The 23,270-nt window shown below is 46.3% G+C and overlaps 3 protein-coding genes across 3 annotated transcripts; 2 read left to right on the plus strand and 1 right to left on the minus strand.

Moving 5' to 3' along the window:
• Positions 1-8,175: 8,175 nt before the first annotated feature.
• On the minus strand, positions 8,176-11,146 carry K441DRAFT_540319 (uncharacterized protein; the record flags this gene model as incomplete). The annotated part of the gene is made up of 5 exons (XM_067642592.1): positions 8,176-8,226; positions 8,281-8,775; positions 8,824-9,603; positions 9,657-10,645; positions 10,738-11,146. 5 exons carry the CDS (start codon positions 11,144-11,146, stop codon positions 8,176-8,178), a joined length of 2,724 nt encoding a protein of 907 aa, XP_067508532.1.
• Positions 11,147-11,992: 846 nt separating this feature from the next.
• Positions 11,993-13,643, plus strand: K441DRAFT_653453 (SGNH hydrolase). Its single transcript, XM_067647544.1, has 6 exons — positions 11,993-12,480; positions 12,531-12,630; positions 12,706-12,745; positions 12,801-12,879; positions 12,938-13,334; positions 13,392-13,643. Exons 1-6 carry the CDS (start codon positions 12,478-12,480, stop codon positions 13,544-13,546), a joined length of 774 nt encoding a protein of 257 aa, XP_067508533.1. The 5' UTR covers positions 11,993-12,477; the 3' UTR covers positions 13,547-13,643.
• Positions 13,644-14,339: 696 nt separating this feature from the next.
• Positions 14,340-22,606, plus strand: K441DRAFT_684532 (UCH-domain-containing protein; the record flags this gene model as incomplete). The annotated part of the gene is made up of 5 exons (XM_067651789.1): positions 14,340-16,277; positions 17,305-18,310; positions 18,369-19,364; positions 19,421-21,688; positions 21,759-22,606. The coding sequence occupies 5 exons, from the start codon at positions 14,340-14,342 to the stop codon at positions 22,604-22,606; spliced, it is 7,056 nt and encodes a 2,351-aa protein (XP_067508534.1).
• Positions 22,607-23,270: the final 664 nt, after the last annotated feature.

Raw genomic sequence — 23,270 nt, forward strand, 5'->3', positions numbered from 1 at the left:
GTGGTTAAAGAAGTAGAAGGCTACTATAGAGAGGGGGTAGAGGATAGGGTTAGCGTTCCGCATATAGCCCATATACTTAACCTTGCTGTGCTAATTCTGCTTCCCTTATATTATTAATATAATTATATATAGCGCTAACTTGTCTAATTTAGGCCCTTCGTTCTTTAGTTTAATAAGGATAAGGTTAGTAAGCTAAATATCTTATCTACTTTTACTACGGGTAATAGTAGTATAGCTTAAGGAACAGGTTAGAAAACGGCAGCTATATAGACTAAATAGGGTATATATAAACCTAATAAATGCTTAGCTGCAGTTTAAAGGTAAAACTTAACTAAATCTGGTATCTTAAAGCCCGTCTCCTAGCACTAAGTAATCGTCTTTTTAAGCCCTTTAACGTTATAGCCGCTAGTAATTATAAATAGGCCTTAATTAATAAAGTTAACGCGTTAAATCCGGTCCTTATTACGGCGGACGCTATCTAGTACTACTAAGAGCTTTACCCCCTATAGCGGCTGCGAGGTCTTACCTTCTAACTGCTATATATAAAGCTCGGTAATAGTGGAGATATAGCTATTTACAACTAAGTATTAGACTATTTTATTAAATAGGGCGTCTAAGGCCTCCTCGTCCTATATCTCCCCTTCCTCCTTTACAGCTTCCTCCCCTATACTTACGGCTGCCCCTATAGCTACCCCTATAGCTACCTTCCCCTCTAGCTACCCTACCCGCTTAACTATCTTCTACCTCTTCTTTACCCGCTTACTATCTTTCTATATCTCTTTCTGTTTTAACTTCCGTTTTTAATAACTAGCAGCCTATAATTCTTAGTTAATAACTTACTACTCTAAAAATAGGCAAAGCTTATCTTCTATTACCTAGGCGCTGTCCGTATTGCCTTCTAATCTTATATACCAGTCTTCCTACTCTTTTTGCTTTAGCTCGTACGCCCTTATAGTATTTTTTAAGCGCTAGGCCTTATAAATATTGTATAGCCATGCTATCTAGGCCTTAAATTCGCTCTAGAGGCTATAGGGGGAGAAGGCTAGGGGGGCTTCCGTTAACCGTAAAGTGAACTATAGGGTAAGGAGATTCTTAAAAGACTCTATATCCGTAAAAGGTAAGGGGGAGACGCGTAAGCGTAGTATAGGTAAATAAAGCCACCAAACGCGTAAATATTAAAGGAGAAGAAGGAGAAGAGGGCTTTATATTATATAATTATAATTACGGTAGGCCTTTCTATATAAAATTAGAAGCCCTACGCGAGCTAGCGCAGGTATAAGGATAGGAGAGGGTTGGAAAATAGATTATTAAGGTAATAGTAAGGTTAAAGGCACGCTAAGGCCCTCTATACTAACCTAATACTAACCTAGGCCTCAAAAACGCGTCTAAAAAGTAGGGGCCACTACTAAAGGGGGGGGGTAATATTTAGACGATATGTCGCGGACCTTAGGGGGTTATATGTAACCTAAGGTTATACTAAGCCTAACCCGGACCTCTAATACCTATTATATATTAGGGGGGCTAATTTGGCGCGGTTATAACCCGGGTTAATATAAGGTTAGGGCCACCCTTATTAATAACGCGCCTAAACCCCATACGAGGTCGCGCAGCAACCGCCCCTAAGTACTTTCGCACACGATTTTAGGCGAAAAGGTATATAATTTATATTAGATCGGTACTTCTGGACGGTCGCGTAATATTACTCTAAATTTATAATACCTAAACGGGCTCTATTCCTACATTAAGGCGTCTTAGTTATTATAATACAGTCCTATATTAAGACGTCTTAGTTACTATAGTATAGTCCTATATTAAGGCGTCTTAGTTAATACAGTATAGTTATATATTAAGGCGTTTTGGTTACTATAGTGCAGTTCTGCATTAAGGCGTCTTAGTCACTATAGTGCAGTTATATATTAAGGCGTCTTAGTTACTATAGTGCAGTCCTATATTAAGACGTTTCGGTCACTAGTATAGTCCTATATTAAGGCGTCTCGGTTACTATAGTAAAATAGATATTATTTACTACTTAAGAGGGAGCCTCCTCTACCTTAGATATTCTTATAAAGCCAATCTAAAGAATGCCGGCCTTATAGCTGTTCCAGCTAGTTAATAGCCTATCTCTTATCTCTTACCATACCGTCTTCTACGCGCCGTTTTATATCCTTAATAATCCTACGGCGACGGCTGTAGAATATAGCCTTGCCGTTAACCCGCTAGCGTACCCCCTAGTAATAATTAAGAGCTTTAATTAACGGTCTACCCGCTAGCCCTAAAGTCCACTTAGTCTAGAGCTAGAAAACTAAATTACCGCCTTAAAGCATTTTATATTTCCTTAGCGGCGCCTATAGGTTAAGGATAAATAAGAGAGATAGTTAAGTATTAGCTTGTGCCTACGCTAGTAAGGGCAATATAGATATAGTAGACGGCTAAGCGGGCGGTGCGGATATTGTAGACGGTTAAGTAAACGGTATAGATATTATAGACAGCTAAGCGGATAGTGCGGATATTATAAATGGCGGCTGAGCGGGTAGTACAGATATTATAAACGGCTAAGCAGGCGGCGCGGATATAGTAGATATTATAGTAGACGGCATAGGCTCGCCTAAAGGTAGACGTATAGACTCTATAGGCCCTATCTAGATACCCGTCTTCCCTTACTAGATCTATATAGGTGTAAATAATGCTAATAACCTTTTTATTTCGCTAAGGCGTTCTAAGATCATCTACACGCGTAATTAAACCCCCTTTACCTTAGAGATCGCGGCCTTATATCTTAGCTTAGCTACAGCCTTATAGGCAGGCCAATATTTCCACATTATTAGCTTATCTAGCGTAACTACATTAGCTAGCAAACTTTCTACCTATATAATAAACCTCTAGTATTCCTTATAGCCAAAGAGGGGGTCCTTCTATAGGGGGTAGAGCGGGAACTGCTTACGTAGAATTACTAAGTCCTATAATAGGATTACCCTAAGCGTATAGAGGAGGCGTAGAAATCCTAAGCCCGTAAGGTTAAGCCGTATAACCTTATTATCGGCCCTACCTAGGTAGTAGGCCTCTATGCGTTTTAGCTAGACGTTAGTCTTAGGCCATATCTTTAAATAGAGGGCCTCCTCTGGCACCTCCCGTGCGTGGGGGAGAAAGTAGCCCTTTCCTTCCTTTAGGAAGCCGGCGATCGACTATATAAACGCATAGGGTAGGTAGCTAAGGTAGGCTCCTATTATTGCATCTATATTCCAGCATCCGGCCTATTTAATTTGGGTCTCCTTAACGCCGCTAAGCTTGGTATATTAGACGCTCTACTTATAGGCGCTATAGGTCTTCTTCTTTAAGTAAATTCCTACCCCCTAGAATATCTTTTTATTCTATTTAAACTGCGTATAATAGCTTAGCGGCCGTTATAGTACTTTAATACTGCTAGGGAAGATATATAGGTTATAGTAGTCCTCCGGCTACCAAAAGGATAGAAAGCTTTTAGCGCCGTCTTTACCCTAGTAGTTAAAGAAGTAAAAGGCTACTATAGAGAGGGGGTAGAGGATAGGGTTAGCGTTCCGCATATAGCCTATATACTTAACCTTACCGTGCTAATTCTGCTTCCCTTATATTATTAATATAATTATATACGGCGCTAACTCGTCTAGTTTAGGCCCTTCGTTCTCTAGTTTAATAAGAATAAGGTTAGTAAGCTAAACGTCTTATTTACTTTTACCACGGGTAACGGTAGTATGGCCTAAGGAATGGGTTAGAAAACGGTAACTATATAGACTAGATAGGGTATATACGAACCTAATAAATGCTTAGCTACAGTTTAAAGGTAAGACTTAACTAAACCTAGTATCTTAGAGCCCGTCTCCTAGCACTAAGTAATCACCTTTTTAAGCTCTTTAACGTTATAGCCGCTAGTAATTATAAATAGGCCTTAATTAATAAAGTTAACGCGTTAAATCCGGTCCTTATTACAGCGGATACTATCTAGTACTACTAAGAGCTTTGCCCCCCGCAGCGGCTGCGAGGTCTTGCCTTCTAACTGCCATATATAAAGCTTAGTAATAGTAAAGACGTAGCTATTTATAACTAAGTATTGGACTATCTCGTTAAATAGGGCGTCTAAGGCCTCCTTGTCCCATATCTCCCCTTTCTCCTTTATAGCTTCCTCCCCTATACTTGCGGCTGCCCCTATAGCTACCCCTACGGCTGCCTTCCCCCCTAGCTGCCCTACCCGCTTAACTATCTTCTGCCTCTTCTTTACCCGCTTGCTATTTTTCTATATCTCTTTCCGTTTTAACTTCCGTTTTTAATAGCTAGCAGCCTATAATTCTCGGTTAACAACTTACTGCTCTAAAAATAGGTAAAGCTTATCTTCTGTTACCTAGGCGCCGTCTATATTGCCTTCTAGTCTTACGCACCAGTCTTCCCACTCTTTTTGCTTTAGCTTATACGCCCTTATAGTATTCTTCAAGCGCTAGGCCTTATAAATATCATATAGCCATGCTGTCTGGGCCTTAAATTCGCTCTAAAGGCTATAGGGGGAGGAGGCTAGGGGGGCTTCTATCAACCGTAAAGTGGACTATAGGGTAAGGAGATTCTTAAAAGACTCCATATCTATAAAAGGTAAGGGGGAGACGCGTAAGCGTGGCGTGGGTAAATAAAGCCACCAAACGCGTAAATATTAAAGGAGAAGAAGGAGAAGAGGGCTTTATATTATATAATTATAATTACAGTAGGCCTTTCTATATAAAATTAGAAGCCCTACGCGAGCTAGCGCGGGCACGAGGACAGGAGAGGGTTGGAAAATGGATTATTAAGGCGACGGTAAGGTCAAAGGCGCGCTAAGGCCCTCTATACTAACCTAGTACTAACCTAGGCCTCAAAAACGCGTCCGAAAAGTAGGGGCCACCACCAAAGGGGGGGGGTGATATTTGGACGATATGTCGCGGACCTTGGGGGGTCGTGCGTAACCTGAGGTTATGCCAAGCCTAACCCGGACCTCCGATACCTAATATTACTGAATAACTAATAGAATACGTTATACGCGAGAGCACGGGGCTCTCCTATAGAGGCCCCTGCGGTAGGGTTTCGTGACATTTTAATTATTTTAAATATTAATACTAATATTAACTAGCTTATCCAAAACAATCAAACACGTTAGAATTCTCTTTTTATAGCTATTAGTCGCTTTCTAAATTACAAGCAATGTGTTAAACAATTCTGCGATACCTATATACTATTAGCCGGCTTAAAGCCTCTATTAAACAATAATAAGCTCTAAGACCACTACTAAAAGGAGCTTAAACATCTATATAATTACCTTAAAATGTTTTACGGGGCTACTATTATAGTAGAAGGCAACGTAATAGGCCTTGCGGATCACTTTTAAACACTTAATTAGCTTCTAAATAAGCTTAATTCTATAAAGTAGAAGTTCTTAAAGCTTTTAGCTAAGAAGTAAAAGTACTACTATACTCGCTAGAAAGCTTAAAGCTATAAATATCTTATAGGTAGAGTAGAAGCTACTTAAGTAAAGTGCGAGAAGTATTACAAAAAGGCTAATAATACTAGGGTATACTACGTAGTAATTATACTTAACCTAACGCTTAAGATAAAGTAGTTTAAGTAGTAATAGGAGGACTTAACTAAGAAGCAGAAGTAGATCCTTATAGTTAAGAATCTAGTTAAGGAGCTCTGGCTCAAATATAAAGGCAAATATTCATTAAGCCTCTTAAATTTACCTACCCTAAATCCTCTACTACCTCAGCCACAGTTAGTAAAGACGTATACCTCTACTTAGGCTTATAAACGCCTAAAAGTCTTATACCTAGTTTAGTCAATTAATCAACCCAATAAGGATAGCTTTAGATCCTACCTTAAAACGAACTGTAAGCCAGTTAGTAAAAACAAACAATTTAATATCTTATAATACTGGCTAAATCGCTATAAGAGCCAACCGGATTTAGCTCACTTTGCTCTTAATATACTTATGGTGCCTCCTATATTAGATAAATACAAGAGACTATTTAGTAGTTGTAAGATTCTACTTAAAGATCGTTAGTCTTAATTGCGAATAGATATAATTAAGGCGAATAAGTGTCTTCAGCACTCATACGGGCCTCCGCAAAAAGGAGCATTTAATAATTAGGAGGTTAGAGAGGTAAAAGGAGAGCCCGCAGCTCCTTTTCTATCACCTATATAAGCCTCTACCGCTCGTAAGGCTGCAGAAGCTCTGCCTTAACCACCTAAGGTAGTTAGTAAGGCTTAGGGTAAGGGCCTTAAGGAAGAGTTTAACGCAATTAAAGGCTTTAAGGTAGAAGATATACTTAGCAATAAGGTAGAGGTTATTAAGAACGATAAGATTATAGAGGGAGACTCAAAGGGAGGTAGTAAGCAAATCTAACACCCTTTTTAGTAAGTTCAACTACATTCTACTCCTTAATTATAACACCAAACCCATGCCAAGACTTACTATATATAGTATATATCTACACTGGAGCGCCATGGCGATCCTAGCGGCAAATCGTCTTTTTAATGGATGGCGTGGATTTGGCCTCAGATCCACGCCACGCCAATCCAACAAGATCACTGACTCGTGTATAGATTAATCTATGAAGAAAAGAGACTGTATATACATAAGGTGGATAGCGAAACGCTGACAACGACGATTCGTAATTGCCGCTGGGACCGCATTGCCACCTCGGTCAACAGCTATAAGTTTTATAGTAACTAATCCTAATAATTGAGATATAGGTAAACTGTGGGCTACAGATTTATATACCTCTAAGCACTGGCAAAGGCCTAGGACGGTAATTATAAAGATTAACAATGGAAATTAAAATCCCGGTACCCAAGAGGGCTAAGAGATAAGTCGCCGCTATACCATAATAGGTATCTTTATGGACATTTTATGGACATGGGAAACGCGTGGTTTGGCTAAATAAAGAGACGATGCTTAAAAAAGGGTAGCAGCACACTAGGCCAGAATTTACCAGAGTTATTTTCGCTCTGCTATCAATGCGAGAGATTTGGGTTATACACTAGAGATGGACTAAACCGAGATCTGTTGGATTTATATAGAGCACGGGCGGCGAGAGACCGATGGAGCATGCTTGGCAGGGTCCTCTGACCTCTTTGCTGCCTCGTAGCGCTTTCAACTAGAGATGGACTAAACCGAGATCTGTTGGATTTATATAGAGCACGGGCGGCGAGAGACCGATGGAGCATGCGAGCTATAACCATGGCGTGCAATAATCATAAAAATGTCTCTCAGAACAGCCGACATAGGGTGAGAAATTCTCCGGTACGTTATTCAAGCGTTGAGCCCTAGACGCTCGTCATCCCATCCGTCTGCAATCTATCTGCAACACACGTGGCAAAAATCTCAGAACGGTTAACACAACCGTAACTCCATACAAGCTCCGACGAGTACAGTGCGCACGAATCAACGTAGGATGCCAATATGTAAGTGATATCCATAGGGTCCAAGCGTCTTCAAGGGTATGCAATGGGGTGCACACAATGCGGAGCGCCTATGCAACTCCTGCTGAATTCTGGGCTTAGGGATCATTTACTGACCTTTTCTCACCTGTTCGTCGCCCAAAAAACCCACTTAGAACGAACAGGTGCATATTTCCTGGCCGGTCAAATATCCAACAGGTAGGAGCTGTTTATTTTACCTCACCTGTTCGATTTCCACCTATTGGGCCGTCTTGGTAATGTTCCACCTGACCTGTTCGACCTCGCGCTTGCCGCGATTATGCGGTCAAAATAGTATATGTTGCGTGATCTTGCCCACCTGGACCATCATCGAACAGGTGGGATTCCACCTGCACCCTCTCTGTAGGAAAAAGGGGGTCTTGTATATTCACCTGGGCGGCCTGTTCGATCAATCCAACCTCGATCATGATGTTTTTTCGAAGGATGTACGCATCACGTGATTCTCACCAACCTCAACTAACTATAAGCTTATAACCCCTGCTCCACCGCTATTTCGCCTGCCTGCGACCTTGGCGACTACCTCTGGTAAACGAACCGCTCTCACCTGTTCGATCTACACCCCTGCACGAGCGCTTGCTAGTGACGCTTACAATCCACCTGATAGGCCTTAATTTGATCCTCCTGGCGGCGTCGAATAGGTGAGCGTGAACAGGTGAAAAAATGGTAGTAAAACGAGCCCTTAATCTAGTGTTCCTTTAATTTTTTGATGTATTTTACGAAAGCCTTTTTGTGAACCTGAGAAACGGTTAGGGTCACGCTGCGAAAAAGAGTGCGCATTGAATAACGTACTAAACCAGCATACCGTCCATCTCGGAGTACGCAAATGTATCGTAACCCTAGCTTTACAAAACATTCGTAGACGAGGTCCATCGGGGAATGGATGTCTAGTGCAACGGGAGCTGGATCAATGTAAGGCGTGAAGTCTGTTGGGTCATCGTCTTCTTCCTCGTCCTCCCGCGTATTCCATTGAACCTGGGTGGACATGAGGCATAGGCTGTTGTCTTCGTTTTCCAGTTTGTCGAGAGCAAATTCTAGATCCGGTGCTGGAATAAGTCCGACTAGGATTTTGTCTCGTACAATGGGTAAGCCACCATCTAGCTCCCCTGCCATGTGCAGATGCTCTTGCTTTTGCCGAAGCTCCTTGGCAAGGATAAGTGGAGAGTCTGAAATATCGATGATACGCTCTTCTCGAACAGGAGGTGTGATGTCCCCAAGCTCTGTAGTAAAGACGGGTCGAACTTTGTTATCGAGGAAGGGATATGAATTCATGTCCGTCAATAGGTCCTAAAATCGTTAGAAATTGATGGTCAAAGCAACTAGGAAAATACTTACATAGATACTTAAGGGCTCAAGAGCATCTGCAGTCCATTTAGAGACCAATATCCCGATTGAGAAAGGAAGGACGTGATCCAAACTACCAGTCAACTCGAACAGAATAACAGCAAGCGTAACCGATAGTCTCGTGACTCCAGTCATGGTCGCCCCGGCTGCAACCATTGCGTAGACTCCGGGAACGACACAAGCTTCCGGATTATCATCAGCGTTACACGTTCCAAATAGGCCGGTGTGTGAGTAATTCAGAGCCAGATATTGGACGATGTGGCCGACAATTCGCCCAAGCAGACCGCCAACTACCATAGAAGGCACATAAATTCCGGCAGGCACTTTGATGCCAAAAGTGATAACGGTAAGAATCGCCTTTACAAAGAATGCGATGCACAAATACCATATGACGCTCGGAATCTGCTCCTTAGCCGGACAAAGGCCTGTCCCGCTATTGGTGAAGGTATGACAGGGGCTAGCAAGCTCGAAAAGGAGTTCTGCTACTGGTAGTTTTGTGTACCTATTCCAAAAGCTTACGAGGCCGGTGATCAAAGCTACAAGGAAGACCTCGAGCAGAGGCCATTTTTTGATTGTTGGAATGCGGCGAAATGTCCTTGCCCATATCCTGGATGCTTTGATGAAAAGAGCTCCTAGAATACCTCCAAGAATGCCGAGTAAGATGAAGGCTATCATCTCAAAGAATTGCCAGTCGGTAAGATAACGAACTTCGAATAAGACGATCTTATTTGTTCCATACGGATTGAGAAATTTTAGTGAAAGAGCTGCGGCCTATAGTTGTGTTAGCAAAACAAAGCCAATTAAAAGCGAAGCTCTTAACCTACAATGCAGCAGAAGAACGTCCGGAAAAGAGTCTTTGGGGGGAAGTAATAGCTGACTTCCTCTAAACTAAATAGAACTCCACCGATAGGCGCACCAAAAGCTACTGCTACACCGCTGGCAGCACTTGCGCTGAGAACTTCCCTGCGCTTTCCATCATTGTGATTGTATTTTGAGAACAAACGACACGCAACATTTCCAACGCAGGTGGCGATGTGAACGTATGGGCCTTCTTTACCAAGACTGAGCCCAGAGGCAACACTGAGGACCAGGCCCAAGGTTTTGATAGTCAGAGTCCTTACACCGAGATACCCATGGAGAACAAATCCACTCAATATGACTTTCACTTCTGCAACACCACTTCCAGCTGCAGAATAGTAGACCATAGGTGGGCGTCTTTGAGACTCGTTATACCTTTGAGTAGGACTCAGACTACGTTTGTTTCCTTCTTCATCACGATCAAGTCGTAGTACATCTGCGCCAAGATTCTCGTCAAGCGTAGCTAGTGAGATCGCGGAAGGGATGATTGTCTTGGTGGTGAGCGTCAGGACGCAAGAAGCCATGGCTAGAATCACTACAGAGACGACGAAAACAACGAACTGTGTTCCTTCATCGCCGAGCTTGTTCATTCCAATGACATCTGACCAATGATGCCATTCATCACATATGCTGGCTCCAACACAGCACTTCTTTTTGCTATAGTACCATGCTGTTTTGCAGTGTCCGGATTTGTAGTCGAATAACATGCTCTCGGTGACGTTAACAAAATATGCAATAGTCGCCGTGATGCAACCGATGATGGCGACCAGTATCCATCCTTGTGCGCCGTCAAACCATGCTTGTATTTTCCCTCGGATATCTTTTCTGCCTCGTAGCGCTTTCACGCGATAGGCATCCGCGATGCTATCATGGACCCAGTCGGTCGAGGTAAATTGATTGTACCACACCCGGTCATCGTGCCAAAAGGAATTTTTAGAGTCGTGCAAGCTTGCTTCTGGAATGGAAAATATTAGCAAGCGTTATTCCTAAAACATCGAACTCCATCGAATGAAGTCAACCCTTGGTAAATTCTCCTTCAACACTTACCAAGCGCTTGCCTCCGTTCTGAGCCCAAGGCATTCACCAGCCGCGTGCTGAACGAGCCAACGCGACCATGATGACGAAGCCTTGTGCTTGCCGTCAGGTTCTGACTGTTATGCCGGGTCAAATAATGGCGGGGTGTACCAGGCACAGAAGAGGATAAACTTGTATAGGACCTAAAAGTGCCATGGCTGTATCCTAAGAGACTTGATTGTTCAGTAGGGAATCGTCCTTGTAGGTCGAGGTCGGAGGTGCGGTTCGGCCTGAGTCTACGAGATGTAATAGGAGACGTTGGAGTCGTGCTGCTGTATGTATCATGTTGTTCATTTGGGTCTACGTCATCCTCGTCGTAGTGGTCATCGCCATCGCGACTGCTGCGTGCTAAGCTGTGATAGGAGGCTATCGACTTCGGCATAGTGGGTGTACGTGGGGTAGGTGGTCAATAGCTGTGGGAGGCCGTGCGGTTAGCAACGAAGCTCCAAGAAAGTAGCGTGGGAAGAAAGTATGAAAAGTATGAGTCTAAAAGCGTGAAAACCATTCTGTCTTGATCATCTGAAGAAGGCACACCTGGCAGTATTATGGTATCATGAGGCCATTGTGGCTCATCCGGTTTCAGAGAATGGGGGTGGTCCTACCAAACATTGCTTAGACTATGGCGCCTCGGAGAAAACAAGTAATGTGGAGTTAGTGGCTGGCTTGGGGAGGCCATCGATGAAAACCGAGGAGGCGCAAAGAGATTTGGCTTGGTGGTTATCAAAGGAGGGGCAGTATTAGCAATCGCAGCAGTCGGCGCACAAAGCATCAATATCGTCGATGTTGTTAGAAGCCAAGATGCCTAACATGACCTGCTGACTTTGTGTTAGGCAGGCCTCGGGGATTTTGTGTTTGGCGGGCCTCGGGAATTTTTGGCTGGCGCTGTCATGCTTGGCAGGGTCCTATGACCTGTCAGGCAGTCGGAAGTTATCTAGTGCGAACGGTTGATGTCTGGCACTTGTGCCCTGCGTCTCGTTCCCAGACTAACCACCCCAGGAAGCGAGTTGCAGCTCGGCGCTATCACGGAAAAGCTCGGCGTGGTCGGCGAAAGCTGAGCGTTTACATCAGCAGACCCAGACCATACAGCCACGCGCACGACCAGCCCCCACCCTTTTAGCGAGCGCTGCGAGATTTCAAATTCGGTACGCACATCCAAGCTTTTAGTGGACCTACCTTTTAGCGTGATAGTGCACAGGCTATATCGTCGATATCTTCTCGAGCGATCGAGCTCCATAGCCTCTCATATATATTCTACGCCACGCCTAGTTAGTGATCTTATAAAGCGTAATCATTTTATTTAGATTTAATATAGAGGCGTTGTTAATTTTATTATTAATACAGATGCATCCGGGGTTAGGTGACTCGCTTAGAGGTGTAATACATTTTCTCTTTGACGCGAAGGCTTTGGAAGTATACATTTCGTCTTCTCTAATAGTACAACCGTTGTTGCTTTCAAGAAATTTATCCGGGATAAGAGGCCTTATAAGCTGTTTTATAACTAACTAGTATTGCTCCACCCTATCCCTGGCTGTTCTGCTATTTTCTCAGCTTTCAGGCATCGTCTTCGGCTTGCGCATTGGAAGTAAAGTAAACAGCTGCCAGCCTAAGCATAAATACCATTCTCCTCTGCTTGCCCTTGGAGTATTCCCTATATTGTCCGTAATCATAACTTTCACACCTCAGGCAATTACATTTTTTTCACCAGACCTCACTATGGTATGTGAAGAAACCCATTGTTCACTCCCTTACCAACACCGAATATGTAGGCCACGGCCTACGATCAATTTATTCTCTTTGGAGACTCAATTACCCAGGAATCCGGCACTCAAGAGCGTGGTTTTGGCTTTGCTCGAGCTCTGCAGAATGGTTGGTACATCGGCTGCAGCTTTCCTTTTCTTATTTGATGCCGATCTCGTACTCCATTCTCTGACATTGAACAAGCCTACATCAGACGCCTCGATATTGTCAACAGGGGACTTAGGTATGCAATTATAAAGTTCTTCGGTAAATCATACAGACCATTAACCTTTCGTCAGCGGCTACAACACGGATCAGGCTGTGAAGGTGCTCCCCACTATCATTCCATCTCCGGAACAAGCCCGGATTCGGTTCTTGGTGCGCTCTACATGTTTTCGTAACCTATATCAAGCAAAATTAAACTGAATCAACGTAGATGATCTTCTTCGGCGCTAATGATGCCTCATTGCCTGAAGCCCAGGACAACCAGCATGTCCCTATTCCCAGGTACAAGGAAAATTTAGCCAAGATAATCACTCATCCCGCAGTAGTAGCGCACAAACCTCGGATTGTGCTCGTTGCGCCACCGCCAGTTAATGAGTATCTGATTTGGATTGGCGATAAAGCTAAGGGATATGACAAGCCATCAAGAACCGCAATTGGCACGAAAAGCTATGCCGATGCCGCTTGTGAACTTGGCAAGGAGCTTGGGATCCCTGTTCTAAATCTATGGAGTGCTTTCATGTCGAAGACTGGCTGGAGTATAGGGGAGCCAGTTCCTGGTTCTTTGGATATTGCACAAAACTCAATACTTGTGGACTTAATGCATGACGGTAAGTTCACATTCCCACAATGAATTGACCAGTTCGGGCTGATTTCTGCTATCCAAGGCCTACACCTCAATCCTACGGGATACTATATCCTTTACGACGAGTTGATCAAGTTGATAGCAGAACAATGGCCGGATCAACTCCCGGACGATCTCCCTTACGTCCTCCCTCGGTGGAATGAACCATCCGAATGGGCGAGCTTCGAGTCTTCTTAGATCACATTGTGGAGTTTCAAAGGGCCGAGACATAAACAGAATACAACAGGGATAGAATAGCTAATAGATTATAAATTTGTATGTGATATAATACGCGCTGCGGTGGTTAAGGAAGTTCGAGATGCATAATCGGAAGCCAGCCCTATTGGGCGGAATGTTAGCGTTCTATGTCTAAACCTAATTAGGCGGCTGGGCCATTCCCGTGTACTATGAGATTCGTCTGTTGTATCAGAACCTGCAACTCTCCCTTCCTGTCAGGCGCTCACGCAAATAATCCCTTTTGAGCGAAGAAAGCTAGTTGTCTTCTTACCGCGAACCTTAATACTGTAATACTATTTGAAGCTTCTTTCTGCTGCTCTTTCATCACCACACCCACCAACAACAACGTATAATCATCGTCAACCCGCGCAGTCTCGCCATCATTCTGCCATATCTACCACGCCAGAGATTCTGCGACTCTACGCTGGAGCTCATCCGCTATTTAAGTTGACAATTTTCGCACACACCACTTTCCCTGCATTCTGCAATCAATACTGTCAACCAACCTATAGCACCCTCTTAGGCTTATAGTCTCTATCATACTGGTCTATCCCGCTCGGCGGCCGATAATACGAGGTCTTTTTCGCAAAGCTGGTGGATATTGTGGTTATACATCCTGTGGTGGTTGACGGCTCCGCCGCCTGGGCTTCGGTGAAGGTGGAGCGTCGGTAGGGGTTGGCCAGAGCTGTGGCCTGGAAGGAGGGATCGTTTGCCTAGGCAAATATAGGATACCGAGGGATGCTTAGCCTTTGTGATGGATCCACAGAGCCTTGCCTTTACTCCTCGTGACGACTTTTGGCGCTTTCAAAGCGAGATGCTTCGGGTTCAGCAGACTCAAGCAGATCACGGAGAACGTCTCTCTCGCTTGGAAAGACGACAAGATGAGGATGCTAGAGTGAAGTCGGTTTGGGGAGCGTCTTCCCCCTTCCCTTCAGTCTTAAGTGGCACGCCACAACAGGGTCAGCTCGTTCTCGTCTTCGGTGGTACCCTTTTTGCTGACATTTGGCTCATAGTTGCACTGCACCACCCTCCTCCAGAGCACTTTTCCAACTTCGACGATCATTCAAATACACTCATTGGAAATTTACAATTAGATGCTGATGATGAACCAAGGCGGATGGGAGCAACATCACGCGCCAACAGCGTTCGATTCGACGAGACTGCGAACCAAGGGCACTGGGCACACGCTTCACGATCGTCTGTAGATCTGATACCTCGCATAGGTAGTGGATTAGGTGGTCACCTTATGACCGAAAGGAGCTATTCGCATAAATCTGACGGTCGACAGAGCTCAGCGGGGCATTCTGTTCATTCGGCAACTTCTGGGCGTGCAAACAGTCTGGGTCTGGACACTGCATATGGACTCAGTCATTCTGGTACCTCTCCACTAGATCCTCCTGGACTCGCTCCTGGACTGTTCATCTTAGGCTCTGTGCCTGCAATCATTCGATGCTGGCTTAACACTAATTTCAAGCATGACGCACTTCTTTATGCAGCCGTCTGCTGTGGCTCATACGCATCATATTTGGATATCCGTCTCATTGATCATGACGCACTTCTTTATGCAGCCGTCTGCTGTGGCTCATACGCATCATATTTGGATATCCGTCTCATTGATCATGACGCACTTCTTTATGCAGCCGTCTGCTGTGGCTCATACGCATCATATTTGGATATCCGTCTCATTGATCGCCTCGGATTTCGAGATGAGGTCGTTCAAGGTGAGGAGGGGCTACGCAAAATCAAGCTCGCTGTGTACCTTCCGGAAGCTATTCCACTAACAGCTTCATCTCGGTCAAATAGCCCTGCACCTCAACTCCCGTCTTTGACTGTAGAGTTCACAGTTGTCGAGCGAAACGAAGATGAGTGCGATCCAAAGGCCATTCAAATATTCATTGGAAGTGATATGCTTCGTGCTCACAACGCAGACATTCTCTTCTCTTCCAATACTCTAACGTTGTTCGACAATGATCGTAGTAAGCTACGGATACCCCTTGTAAGACCAGAGGAGGAGAGGACATTTAAATCTTTGTTCGTTACTAGTGGGTCGCCTAATGTTCAAAAACGACATGCAGAGCCTATAAAGGTGGCGCGTTCAACTGCGCCTGAGGCACCCAAGATTCCAGAAAAGGTTCATTCTGTATTGAACGACCAACAGCATGTAAGTGCTAGCGCAGAGTTGAATGACGGTGGGGTTGCGGTAGGATCGGATGATGGCGCATCCACCGGACGCCAAAGCCTTGAACAGCGACCATCCCTTGGCCTTTTGACCAACCGTACTGAGTCTAAAGAGGGGAGTGACCCAAGCCCTGCAACCAGCTCAGCAGCGCATTCGGGTGCATCTCCTGCCATATGGAGCAATTGGAGACGTTACGGAGAGAAGACGAACACTATGGACTGGGCGAATGCAAGTAAGAATGCAAGCGCCAACTATCAGCGCAGAGACACCGGCATTAAGGTGCTGAAACCAGCAAAAGCCGGAATTCGTACGCTCTCAAGCAGCAATACACTCTCTTCGTCCCCTGTGACAGGGCAGTCTCGCTTTTTCGATGACGGACGCCGCAGAACGAGCACAACTTCTGGAAGCGAAGCGAGTGATGCTCAGTTTAAGAGAGCCGTGTCTGTAGAGAAGACCCAATCCTTAGCCAAGGAGAACATGCCCACGCTTACCAAACCGCGTTCTGCAAATCCGGTTGGGGGTGCTTCTGCGTTCGCATGGTTGAATAATGGCGGGCATTCTAAGTAAAGGGCAGCGTTAATGGAGGCGGCTGATGATGCTGGCTATGGATGATGCTTTCATCCATCTTTTGTATTATTAGGATTCCTCTGGAGCATTCTACCGTTTTCTTGCTTGACTGATTAGCTGGGTGGCTGCCTTTGCGGCCTGGAAGGGAATGGAAGAGAAACGAAGGGAACCGCGTGAGACGGTGCTGGGATTATTTTGGCACCGTAAATGATGGTGACGCTTTAATTCTAGGCAATAGGTTGCCTACAAAAGCGTCTGGGACATTTGTCCTCATCGTCACCACTATTAGCGAACCATGATGAATATTTATGGATTCGCGGTGTTGCTTGTGTGGCTCCAGGTCATCAAGTAACTGCTCAATAAAAAGATACCCAAACATTTCGAACGAGAAGATCCAGTTACCATGCAGGGTGAAGAGCGTGCTTTGTGGCGGCGGAGGAGATGGCAGCCTGGCCTGTTGTTGGTCTTTCGTACTCGCTTGTGAGAAGCTTCAGCCTTTACAGGCACTCAGCAGGCGTCTACGGTCGGTCTCCGACAGGTGCCATAAAAAGGCTTCGGAGCCAGCGCATAAATGTAAACCCTATCGTCTCCTACTGTCTCGTGAAAGGCAGAATCCTGGGGTGTGCCAAAGGAGCCTTGTTGGTCAGCAGCCACCGCCCCTGTCGCGATGCGGTCTGTGTCCCACGGTATTGGTTGCTGATTTTGCAGGGCTGAGTCCGGCAAACTCCATCAGAGAAGCACGACGATCGATGTCACGGCCCATTTTCCTCCACCACAGCCTGACTCTCAGGTACAAATCGATTGCCACCTATCACCCATGNGCCACGTCCCCCTTTCTTATTTACTAAACTAGCAATCAGGTTGCAGGCGCAGTCACAACGCGTTTCTCTTTACTGGCAACCTTTCTGCCTGCCCTGGGAGCTTCATCGGCTCCACAGGTAGGCTGTCTCTCTTCACAACGGCTTCCACAAAGAAGCGCAAGCTCGCACCAGCCGGACATTCAGAAAGCCAACAACGAGGCACCAACAACTTAGCAAATTCACTGAATGAGGTTTCGGGTTTAAGTTCGCCACGATCGTCCCCGCATCCTCCTTCCATCGGTATCAGAGCCTCAGCCTCTCCTCCACGATACATTCCTCCGCATCTTCACGAAGAGGTCCTTGAAGCGTCGCAAGAGTTCAACAATTTATCAAGAGACACTATATCGAGCGCAGCAAGCTCACCTAGCGAAGCTTGCGCTAACTTAACGTTGGATAACGGAGATTTTAGTGCGAGCATACCTGGCTCGACAACCCAGGATCGGCGTGGCTCAATGACAGAGAACTCATCAAGAAATCCAGAACTGCCTACGCAAGCCACCCTACGACCCTCACCTCGATCGTCTTCTCCCGCCAAGAGACCAGCATCTGACATGGAGGACGGCAGAAAAGAGCGTATGGATATCGATCCATCGCCAGGCACAAGTGGGGATCTCGAGAACAGGAGCGATGAAAGTAGTACGCGGGCAACGAAACCCCTACCAGGAGCCCGTTCGAACCTCGGAGAACAGCAGGGACCTCCGCGGGCTACGTCTGTGGATATGGCTGACGATCTGGGCTCTTCTGTCATGAATGGAGTCAGCGCAGCTAGCTCAGATACAGCCTCTGTCTCGAACCAGGAATCAACTGCAACCAGCGTTTCGACAATGAGTTGTGCTCAGACATCTCCTCCAACTTCGGGCTTTGTCACCGGGTATGCATCAGAAGGGGAGGTGGCAGGTCCATCGTTGCTACCAAGTGTAGACGATCAAGTTGCGAAAGTTATGGCACTCCATGCTAGACCTCTTGTAGAGAGACAAGAAGGATATCTACTTTCTACCTCATGGCTGGCTCGAGTACTAGCAAGGACTTCGGACAACATAAAACACCCCGGGCAGTTCGATAAAACTGCTTTGGAAGGAGAAATAGGCCCTGTGGATAATTCCGATCTTGTTGCCGAAGGTATGCTCCTGTTGAAGCTAATTGTACTGTTGCATGTTCTCATACTCACCTGTCATAGGGTTTGCCGATGATGACCTTGCCGACGAGCAGGGCGAAGACTTCATCCCACTCAAGTCTGGGCTTACGATGGCTACTGACTTTGAAGTTCTTCCACCCGATGCCTGGGGGTTGATACTCTCTTGGTATGGCCAGAAAACCGGATCACCAACAATTCGACGGTATGTTCATAACACATCGCCCAAGGAATCTGCTATGGAAAACCTCCAGTATGAACTTTATCCGCCTATTTTTACAATTCGCAAAGTTCGAAACGACCAAGCTGGCTTGACACAGCAAACATTAAAAGATAATCAAAAACTAGGTCCAAGAGTAGTTGCTAGTCGTGGCGAGCTATACCAGCGATTTTTGCAGCACGCCAAGAAAGCTGCTGGAATAGACATGAAAACAAAAGTTCAAGTTTGGAGAGTGCTCAACACAGCCCAGACAGACCAGATGCAAGAGACGGAGGCTGGTCCATCGGGGATCCTAACTCCTGCAACTTCACGGGACGGATCTCCATCCCCTGCGACATCTACGCAGCAGCGGCCTCCCCTATTAATTGATGTTGCCAGCTTTACTTCCCTAGCTGAAGGGACTCAACGTGAAATGGTAACCGGGAAAGACGAAACAGCGAATGAGAAATACAATGGCCATCTAAACCTTTCGACTGCGGGTCTTGCGGAGGATCAGGTTCTCATTTTAGAAGAACAAATTGGAGGTCCAGGCGGTGGGGAGTACATTTCTGACACTTCAAGAAAGGTTGCCATAAAAAACGGTGTGCTGCTCGGCTCTGGTAAAAATGGCTCTGGGAAATCTCAAACCAAGGGGATTCAAGGAAACGGTGATAGTGGCAGAAGCAGTCCTGTTCCCGGTGGTCCAGCCACAAGAGGTAGGACGCGGAGAGATGGCCGTACGAAAGGCACCGTAGGATTGACTAATCTCGGGAACACCTGCTACATGAATTCTGCTCTGCAGTGTATCCGGAGTGTGGAAGAGTTGTCACTCTATTTTCTTCGTAAGTCAATAGTAGTACAGAGGATCTCGGCTTTTGAACCGGCTAACATTCAACAGAGGAGGAATATAAGCGAGACCTCAACCCCAAAAATCCACTAGGCCATGGTGGCTCTATTGCCAAGGCATACGCAGGTTTGCTTAGTGCAGTGTACGATGATAGTGCTCTATCATCCTTCGCACCCAAAAACTTCAAGTATGCTTTAGGTAAAGCCCAGCCACTATTTTCAGGTTATGGGCAACAAGACTCTCAAGAATTCTTAAGTTTCCTAGTTGATGGTCTCCATGAGGATCTCAACCGGGTCCTGAAGAAGCCTTATGTTGAGAATCCTGAATCTGATGACAAGACAGTCAATGATCCGGAGGCTATTCGTGCACTTGGAGAGAAGTTCCGGGAAATTCATCATGCCCGCAACGATTCTGTAGCTATGGACCTTTTTAACGGTTTTTATAAGAATACCATGGTTTGTCCAGAGTGCGACAAAGTCAGTATCACATTCGACCCATTCTCTCTCCTCACCCTACAGCTACCCATAGAACAAACATGGCAACACACAATTACCTTTGCCCCTCTTCATGGTTACCCCTTCCAAATCGATATTGATATTGACAAAAATGGAACTATTCGGTCACTCAAGGAATACATAGCCAAGAGGGTTCCTGGCCTCAAGTGGAACCGCCTAATGGGTGCGGAAATATACAGCCACAAGTTCTATCGCACTCTGGACGACAGCAAAACCATCGCAGAATCTAACATACAAGCACGCGATGACATTGTGATATACGAACTGGAAGATGCACCTACCAATTTTCCGCCTCCCAAGAAGAAGCACAACAAGATCAGATCGATGGTGTCGTGGCATAATGCATCATCCGAAGAAGACATTCCAGATTCGGAATCTCCGCTCGCTGATAGAATGGTCGTGCCTCTCTTCCACCGTGCACCGACTTACAACATGTATAGCACTTCGAGGGGTCTAAAGTTATGGCCGTCTTTCGTCCTTGTTACAAGGGAAGAAGCTAAAGACTATGACTCGATACTCCGAAAAGTACTCGCGAAAGTTGCCACGATGACAACAAGACCGATTCTGACCGAGATATCCAACAGCATAGGGTCCTTCGACAATTCGCGAAATTGCTCGGACGCAGTCCTAACAACGGAAGATGATGCTTCTTCTACTGTGGACCCAAGAGTTCAAGATGGTTCTATCGAAGGAGAAGACAGTATCGTGGATGTCTCCATGACTGAGCCTGTGGGGACACCATTAGACCAAGGAATGGATGCATCTAATAGCGCCGAAGACTCACAGCAACTCCCCGAGGTTCTTCAGCCCGGGAGCTTCATCCCGCCAGAGTTCCGAAATATGTTCCAAATGAAGTACTCTCGCGCTGGCAGGGAAATGGTACCCACAGGATGGAGCACGATTGATACAAACAAAGATTATCCCACAATCGAATCCCGAGTTCCAGTTCAGCAGAGTCGAAGATCTTCGATGCAATCTGGAGAGGAGAACTTCCATTCTTCTTCTGGCGAGGAAGCCGACGATACAATTCAATTCTCAGCTAACGCGCAAGAATCTTTCGAACAGGATAACGAAAGCAGTGATGACAGTCTTCCATCTACGGAGCTTTTCACTAGGCCTGGTCGACACCATAACTCTCGCAAAGCGAATCGCGGAAAGAACAAGAAGTTCGCAACATACTCGAAGAAGGGCAAGCAACGGTACGGCCAGCCAATAAACCAGTCCTTAGAACCCGAGCAGGACGATAACCCCGCATTGATCCGGTTGGGCGAGGGCATCATCCTCGACTGGGAACCGAGCGTCTATGAAGCACTTTTCGAGGGCACTAGCGAAGACGACGCACGGGGTACAGATTCCTGGACGGTAATGACTACGTTAGAGGATCCAGAGCTTCAAGAAAAGAAGGCCAGGAGAGCTCTACGGAAGAAATCCGGAATCACTCTGCAAGAATGCTTCGCCGAGACATCAAAAGGAGAGATCTTGTCTGAAGAGAATGCGTGGTATTGCAACCGCTGCAAGGAACTCCGACGAGCTAGCAAGACCTTAGAGATCTGGACACTGCCAGATATTCTCGTCGTGCACCTAAAGCGTTTCAGCGCTAATAGGGGCTTCCGGGATAAGATTGATGTGCTTGTCGACTTTCCGATTGAAGGACTAGATCTCAGTGAACGCGTTGGTCTACCAGAAGGCAAGGAGATGATCTACGATCTCTTCGCTGTTGACAACCACTACGGCGGTCTTGGAGGTGGTCACTACACCGCCTTTGCACAGAACTTCTTCGACAAAAAGTGGTATGAATACAATGGTATGTAACTTGTTCCTAAATTACTTCTTGTTCCCCAAAACGGTATAGCTAATCACTATTCATTCAACAGACTCCTCAGTCAGCCAACGCAACCCCAAATCAGTTATAACATCCGCCGCATACCTTCTATTCTACCGTCGCAGATCTTCTACCCCTTTAGGCCCTCATTACCTTCAAAAAATTGTGGAATTAGCCTACTCCCCCGAATCTGAAGACGCCGCAGACTCGCAGCCCGGCTCACGCCAGACATCACGCTCGCCGGCGGGAAACGGCCGGCGCCTCGACGACTCGTCCTGCATTGGGTCGTCGAGCGCTTCAGCCGGAGTCGCAGCGGGTCACCTGCGCGGGGATGGTTTGGATTCGGAGGAAACAGGAGCAGGGATGCGAGCGAGGAAGACAGGCGCTCCCGGGCACCTAGCCGGGATCGGGAGTCCGGAGGATGAGGAGACGACGGACGTAGAACATGACGCTTTTGAACTGGATACCGAGCCACCGCCGTATCACGACGAGGGATATGACGAGGGCTTTTCGGGCATGACCGAGAGCATCATCGGGCCGATGAATTACAACAACATCTATGGAGACACCCCGGGCTGGGGTTTTGCGGGCATCCCGATAGGCGGCGCGCGCGGCGGTGCGGATGAGGATGAGGATGCGTTTGGCGATGCGGCATCCGACCAGCCTGCTATGGGAGACGACCCTGGGGACCGCCTGAGGCAGGATTTCGGCGACGACGTGATGAATCCGGGCCAGAACTCCCGCGCTATGACGCCCATGAGCGAGGAGATGCCAGAGCTGGTGAGCAACAATGGCGCGGTGCAGGTCGAGGACATGGATATGGTTGGGGCTGACGATGAGGTCACGGACGTGGTTGTCGATGAAGGGGACGTGGGCGGTGGGCATGCCAAGATGGACTGAGTATCCTCCGAGCTTCCTTGACCCACCTGCGTGCGCGTTTCTGTTTCGGTGTCGTCGCCGGCGTTGTTGTTGCTGATATTTGTGTCTTGTGTGGCCAGCTGCGTGTTTTCCTTCGCATGGGTCCTTCGGGTCTTTTTGCTGTTTGTCGTACCTGCTTGCCTGCCCACCTGCCTGTTTCGCCTAATGCAAATGAATAAGTGGACGGCTGGGGTTTGATGGCTGCGTGAGGAATAGAGTCCTGAGTAGACTTAGAGTTATTCATTGCCGCGGCAGGCTTGATTGTGCCAAAGGCCTTTTTTTATTTCGTTTGGGTCCTTATAGGACAGATGGTGGGCGAGGGTCATGGGATGCAGTGAGTATAGGGGTTTTTTGAAAGGTGTGAAGTGGGAGAATATGCAGAGTACATAGAGTTGTGCATGGTTTGCGGCGTATATAGGTTATGATATGGATTATGCCTTCTATGAAAATTGGGTGGTTGTGAGATGATGACGAAGGAGAGATGATTTAATGAAAGGCTGAGTTGAGGATTACCAGAAAGCCGGAAAAGGGCTCTAAGACCAGATTCGATGGGAGATCCTAATTTAGACTGTTAAATATTTATACCTCATGGACTACCCTTTGGCCTTCTCTATGATAAGTGGTGGGATATATGAGACTCGAGGAA

Source organism: Cenococcum geophilum, assembly GCF_001692895.1.
Source record: "Cenococcum geophilum 1.58 unplaced genomic scaffold K441scaffold_5, whole genome shotgun sequence".
Lineage (NCBI taxonomy): Eukaryota > Fungi > Ascomycota > Dothideomycetes > Gloniales > Gloniaceae > Cenococcum > Cenococcum geophilum.